Source organism: Cucurbita moschata, unplaced genomic scaffold, assembly GCF_002738365.1.
Source record: "Cucurbita moschata cultivar Rifu unplaced genomic scaffold, Cmos_1.0 Cmo_Scf00010, whole genome shotgun sequence".
NCBI lineage: Eukaryota > Viridiplantae > Streptophyta > Magnoliopsida > Cucurbitales > Cucurbitaceae > Cucurbita > Cucurbita moschata.
In genome coordinates, this window is record NW_019268526.1 from 371,896 (window position 1) to 379,098 (window position 7,203).

At 37.7% G+C, this 7,203-nt stretch overlaps 1 protein-coding gene across 1 annotated transcript; it reads left to right on the forward strand.

Annotated features, from left to right (window-relative positions):
* The first annotated feature begins 375 nt into the window (after window positions 1-375).
* LOC111448579 (microtubule-associated protein RP/EB family member 1C-like) lies at window positions 376-2,382 on the forward strand. The gene is made up of 6 exons (XM_023088260.1): window positions 376-768; window positions 906-1,061; window positions 1,168-1,274; window positions 1,402-1,627; window positions 1,712-1,825; window positions 1,895-2,382. Exons 1-6 carry the CDS (start codon window positions 376-378, stop codon window positions 2,168-2,170), a joined length of 1,272 nt encoding a protein of 423 aa, XP_022944028.1. The 3' UTR covers window positions 2,171-2,382.
* Window positions 2,383-7,203: the final 4,821 nt, after the last annotated feature.

The following is a 7,203-nucleotide window of genomic DNA, read 5'->3' on the forward strand; positions in this document are numbered from 1 at the left end:
CATCAGGTTAGGGTTTTAGTGAACATTGAAGGGAAGATTGGGAAGAAAATGAGAGAGGCTATATTGTTTAAGGGAAAATCGATTGGGTTGGAAAAGGTGAGGTTGTATGTACAGAGTACGACGAAAGGTGATTTGGAGGTTAATAGGGTGGAGCCGAAGAGTAATCAATTGGCTCCACTTGCGACATTCATGACGACTGCCCCTGCTGCGTCAAAACTAGCCATAGTGGTGGAAAAGAATTGTAGAGGATTCAGAAGTTAAACTAGTTTACATTTCCAAATTAGTATATCCTAAATATATATATATATATATATATAATTAATTAATTAATTAATTAATTTGGAAATAAAAGAAAAAGAAAAAAAATGAAGTGACATGTGGTGGCTTGGCGCGCTGATTTGGGCCAAGTGGCTGTTAAGTTCTGGTGTTTACAATTTGCATGAGAAGAAATTCAAAATTTTGAAGCCGACAAAGATCCCGCCGTTCTTTCATTTTGAATTTTCCCTCTTACCTTTCTCAACTGATAGCCGTTGTAAGCTTAATCGTATTAAACCCCCCAACGCTTTTCACTTTCTTCTTCCTTCAAAACAAGGAACAATATCAATTTCACCAATCTCACCGCGCAAATCACACTTCGGAACAGGAATTCAAGGACAAAAATTGGCTTCAAGCATTGGAAGCATGGATTCGGCTTACTTCGTCGGCAGATCTGAGATTCTTTCGTGGATCAATTCCACTCTCCACCTCAATCTCTCCAAAGTTGAAGAGGTTTCAATTCTATTCTTCCTCAAATCCCTAATTCTTCCTCGAAATTTCTCTTCATTTTTGTTTTCATTTCTCATCGCGATTTCATAATATTGTTGCGATTTACTGTTCTTACGAAGAATCGTTATGTTGTAGTACAGTCTTGCTCTGGTGCGATCCAGTGCCAGTTGATGGATGCGGTTCATCCAGGGATGGTGCCGATGCATAAGGTCAATTTTGATGCCAAAAGCGAGTACGAAATGATTCAGAATTATAAGGTTCTTCAAGATGTATTTAGTAAGCTCAAGATCACCAAGGTTCGATTTCCCCCAATTCTGATGGCTTTGATTCAGTTTTGATTTTGACCTAGGTCTGTTGTTCTGAAACTGCGTTTTTCTTGTTCTTTATGTTCTTTGATTTCAGCATATCGAGGTTACCAAGCTTGTGAAAGGTAGGCCACTTGATAACTTGGAGTTCATTCAGTGGATGAAGTGGTACTGTGATTCCATCAACGGAGGAGTTCTTCACAAGTAATTCCATCTACTTTCTTATGATTCACTTGAAATTGAAGTTCTTCAAAATTTTGGTTAAATCACAATTCCAAATTCTATTCTATCAACGGAGGAGTTCAACAAAATTGTTCTGTTTCTTTTCCAGTTACAACGCTTTAGAAAGGAGAGAAGCCTGCAAGGGCGGGAAAGAAGCTAGCAAGAAATTTGCAGCCTCTCAATCTTCAGCCAAGAACTCAACAACTGGATCAAGATCACATACCTCTCATAACTCAAGAAGACATGAAGCAACTTCTACTGTCAGCTCTTCAAATCAATCAGGAAAAACTTCAAGGCCTTCCTCTAGCTGTGGATCACCAGTATATGATGAACAGGTAGTTCTTGTGTTACAATATGGATGTGAATTCTTTCTGTTTAGGATATCTGAACACTTTAATGATGAGAATTCCAATGCGCAGATCACAGAGCTGAAACTTTCAATTGACAGCCTTGAGAAGGAAAGAGACTTTTACTTTTCCAAATTGAGGGATATTGAGATTCTGTGCCAGAGTCATGAGATACAGGACTCTAAGGTAGAAGTAGTACCCTGAGATTTACTGTCCATTTGAGCTCAATTTGAGCTGATAAACTCTGTTCTTCAGGTTGTGAGTGCAATAAAGAAGATTCTGTATGCTGGAGAAGATGATGCAGCAGTAGTGGCAGATGCTCAAGCAATGGTGTCCATGGCTACCCAGAAGGAAGCTGAGACAAGAACAGAAGGGATTACAGATAATAGAGCAAATTTGGAAACTCAGAAGAGAAAAGTAATTCAAAATCATGATATTGATGCTGTGGGGATTACAACATTGTCACCCAGGCTGAGAATTTCTGGTGTTTCTGATGTTCATTGCAGTGGGTCACACCTCACCAGTTACTGATTATGGATGGAACTCTGAAACTTTCTTATATCATTTACAGTACATTTTTCTTTTGGGAGCTGAAATCTGAAACTCTCTGTTTAAATGGTTTGAAGTGCTGTAGAATGTATACTTAGACACAGACAGACAATTAAAGAATGTTTTCATGGGACTTTGGTATATAAGAGTTTTATGGCAGTGGTTTTTTGAATGAGTTGTATCTTCTCTTAGGGAATGATTGACCTGCAAAACTTGGTCACTTTTAGACGGCTCTGTTCATACAGAAATGGTGTATTTGAACGATGAATCTGGTGTTACTTGTTTGAACATTTGTTTTTTTTACAGCTTGAAACTGTCACAAATTGATCTGCCGCCATCATTGATTGACTTGGTAATCAGTATGAGTAAATATACATGCATGAATCCCTAGAAACTAAGGGGCCTTTTGGAAGCCAGGTGTGTGGGAGCTCGTACCAACACGTGTGAGCGCATGCAATCTCGTGTCAAGCTCTCGTTCGTCTTATTCGACTCATTTTTTATTTATTCTATTAAATATAGGCCCAGTTAAAGGAATTCTGACAAATACTATAGTAGGAGGTTTAATATTCGTGAGCCTATTGTTGATGTGATTAGGAGTTTAACGTAATGATATGATATAATTTGTGATATCTATAAAAGTAGGTACGAAATGTGAGCTTATAGCTCGAAATGGAAATATTGTGTAACTCTAGGTTATGTTTATGAGTTGTATACGGGTATTTTTAGTCTACTAATTCCGGCGAAATTGAGAAGTGATGTGCGCTAAGTTAGGAACAATGATAATTCTTTATCTTCATATTAAATGATATTAGAGGCCGCTAGAGAGTTTAATAGACGGGCCGTATTTGATTGAGATCGATTTTGTAACGGTTTGAATGAAAAAAAATTCAAACCTCGCTGGAAATCGTGAGGTTTTCAACTAGGTGGCGTTCTCGCAAGGATAACCGCCCTCACCCTTATTAAAAACCTCCCCACCTTCATGTAATCCCTCATCAACGTACCCTCGTTCAATCTGCAACCTACACACAGAGAAAGTGATAATGAGAGAGACCGAAAGAGAGGACACGACGGTATTCACAGTGTTCGCAAAGGTGACGACACGACGGTGAGGAGTATCAAGTTCGACGAGCGTGGCTCCCTCTGTGATAGGAGAGGAAAACGAGAGGCGGCAATCGTCGGAGATGCAAAACAGAATAGGAGCTGGAAACGGATGTTGAAATAAGGTGGAGAAGAAGGATCCACGGGCCTGTATTCGGATATGAGTCAGCTCACAAAAACGGCTTAACCCAGAGGTGCACAACCCAATGACATGTTTAGCTAGACTAAGATATGGATATGCTCTAGATATGTGATATGATTTGACATAGGTGTAATTAAACGTTGAAGTAAAGTTTTCAAAGCTGCTATCGAATAATTAGTAACTTTGGCCAAAACCAACCAAGTAAGTGACTTTACTATTCCAATTAGATGATTGAATAATGTATGATGGTGCGTGCCTTATGGCTTTTGCATCCACCATATTATTTATGTTATGTGATTGTGTTCTATGTAATGACATATGATGCTATGATATGTATGCATGTGATATCCATTACGCTGTGTTGTAAATAAAATGAAATACTATTTATGTCATGTTATGTATTATCATGTAAAACTATGTGAATAATATGGTGGATGCAAAAGCCATAAGGCAAGAAAAGAAGGGGTGTTATATGTAGGCCCAACATACTTCCAGGTCCTCTAGCATATATACTGTCATCATTAGGTATGCAATTTAAAGATAATAACTGGTATAGTTAAATGATACGTGTGGTAGATTGATTTTTATATGTTCACATGATTAAGAATGCAAAGTTGGACATGTTATGTAAAGTATGTTAATATGATCATGATAATGCAAAGTTGTAAATGTATTTATGTGATTGAGAAAAGAAGTATGTAATGTATATAAGTTGAGCGTTATAGACCTAGTATGTTATGTGTTGTATATCAATTATGCCACCTAGAGGACGAGGAAGAGGGTGTAGGCGACGACCCCTACTGAGATAGAGAAAGGGGTAGAAGAAGTATGGTCCACGAGGGATTGGTGAATTTACCTTACGAAATGATGCCACCCTCACCTCTAGCGGCTCCTTAGGCTATCAGACTCCATAACTGTTCTAATAGAATCATTACAACAAACGATGGTAACAATTCAATAAACTAATGCATTGTTGTCAACTGGAGAGGCAAAATACTTGCGAGACTTCAAGAGGGATGACCCTCGTAACTTTAGTGGGACCACGAATGATTTGATAGTGGTACAGTTTTGGTTGACATCAATAGAGATCGTGTTCGGGCTGATGAATTGCTTAGATGATCAGAAGGTATAATGAGCAGTGTTCATGCGACAAGGTAACACGGAGTTATGGTGGCAATCCACCCTAAGATTCTTAGTCTTGACGGAGGTTTAATCTCGTGGTTAAGACTTCAAGAGTGCCTTTTGAGAGAATATTACTTCGAAGATGCTCAACTTCATAGTAAGCAATAGTTCACACTATTGAGTCAAAGAGAATGTTCAGTTACCATGTATGCAAGGGACTTCATGAGAATGAAACGATTCACGGTAGAGTTCGTGGACACGGAACATAAATTAGCACGGAGGTTCATTATGGGTTTTGACAAGAAGGTTAGAAGGCTATGAGAGTGGAAGGCAAGTAAACACAGATTCATGGTTGTCGGGATCTGAACGGAGGAGCGATGAAAAGTAAAAACAGAAGGCTTCTAAAAGAGAGAGAAAGTAGACAGAAAGACGCAGGGTAGTCGCCATGGACTCGAGTTGGATTCAAGATGGGTGTATCGAAACTGAAACCCAACAACCCACGACCCACTACCGCAAATAGTCCATATGTTGCCCACAAATGAGAGATAACATGTAACCTGCGGCCTAGTAGACGTTCGTGGCCCAACAACTAGCCTGCAACCCTCAGCCCAAAGACGGATACCCGTGCGCTCAACCCGATTCGACTCGACAACCCGTGCATTCCAGCCTCCCTACGAGTGCGTGATGCATGTCTTCCCTACTATTTCACTTGATTAGATGCAACTTGACTTGACTTTGGCTGAAAAATAGCTTATTCAACTCGAATCTCAGATTTTGGCATCGATTCATGCATTTTTTATCCTCTCAGAGCTGAATTTGACCTTATTAAAAGGTTTAAGGTTAGTATAATCCTTGTTTTCTCAGTTTAAATTAAATTAAGTTAGGAATTCGATTTTTACTAAGAAATTAAGTGAAGATTCAAAATAAGTGAAGCCTCGTCATAAGTAAAAACGAATTCAAGGGACGAAAACAAGCTAATTGGGAGTCAGATAGAACTTTAGCTAAGGTCATCCATGTAAGTGACCTTACTATCGATATGGTCGGGAGAATTATCTTATGTATGATGAAACGTGTCCAGTAGCCTTTACACATATCATGTGTTTCATATGATGTGTTATCATGATATGTTATGCTATGATGATATGATATGTTAATGATGCTATGATAAGTTATGATGATGTGTTATGCTATGATGACATGAGATGTATAACAATATGATACGTTATGATGATATGTCATGTTACGATGATATGTACATATGAGATGTCATGTTGCATATTGAGATGAATATGCTTGGCAATGAAATGTATGACATGATACGACATGTATGGCAATGAGTTTTTTGATGTACGATGGTCGTTGTACCTTTGGACGTTTGGTTACAGCCAACTAGCCCAGCAAGCAGGCCTAGGAGTTGTGCGAGCTCTCCTGGTGGGCTCACTCTCGCACATGTGGGTCGTGTGTAGGGAAATAATGCACACCCAATTTGTCCAGACCGGAGGCCACCTAAGAGACTATGGTTTTAAATGATTGGTCCCTATTCATGTTGCATGTATTTGCATTTTCTGACCTTAATAGTGGAACCAGTTATTGAGTACTTCTTAAAATACTCAAATCATGTGCTACTTTTACATTTCAGTAAATGCAAGGCACTCATGTATAGTTGGCTTTGACATTGCATCAAAGATCATGGAACCAACATAGGGTAGTTACATTTATTTTCATAGATTTTCGTAGATTTTAGATTAGTATAAGACATTACTCTTTTATTATTATTATCTTTTTTTTTTGTTTTATTTCAATTTACTTCGAATATTTCCTTGTGTTGTTTTATGGTCCTTTCGAGTATAAGTCCATGTCATTGTTTTATAAACCACATAAAAAAGTTACGTCAGCCATGTAGTAACAACTCTAGGTTAGTAGAAAACTAGGGTTGCTACACTAGCTTCCTAAACTTCGACTTTGTAACTCACTCAAGCACAAATCAGCAATCCAAATACTAACTTCCTAAACTCCGACTTCAAAACTCAATGCCTCAAACACGAACCTAATAATTCCACCAACTTATTAACTCATTTCATAATCCCAAATTAAGTATTTGAAAACAATATTTGATGTTACATTTTTTAACGGTAAATAGTTCTTAAATATGAGATTATTTAAGAGATCATATTTCGATTATTTTTAACAGAAAAAAAATGTTAGAATCGCACAACAACGCACACACTCGATACACTCGATCTAGATGAATACAAAGATCTAGATGAATACAAAGAACAGGATAGAGAAAATGCAAGGAGAATATTGACTAAAGGATTTGTATTGATGACTTCGTATGTAGAGTAACATAATACAGAAACTACCTTTTCAAAGCTCTGATATATATATATATATGGTTTAGTTTACTATATATAGCTTTACCAGATATAATCATCTACTATATATAACTATCTACCATATATAACTTTACCAGATATAGCTTTTTACTATACATAGCTATTTATATGACATTTTACTTTATATGCAATCTACCTAGTATAATCGTTGACTAAACTCCATAGCCTAACAATTCTCTCACCTGGAGACTGAACTAGTCAACCAAGAATTTCATTCTCAAACGACCATGAGCATCTTCATGTCACCATATCAATTG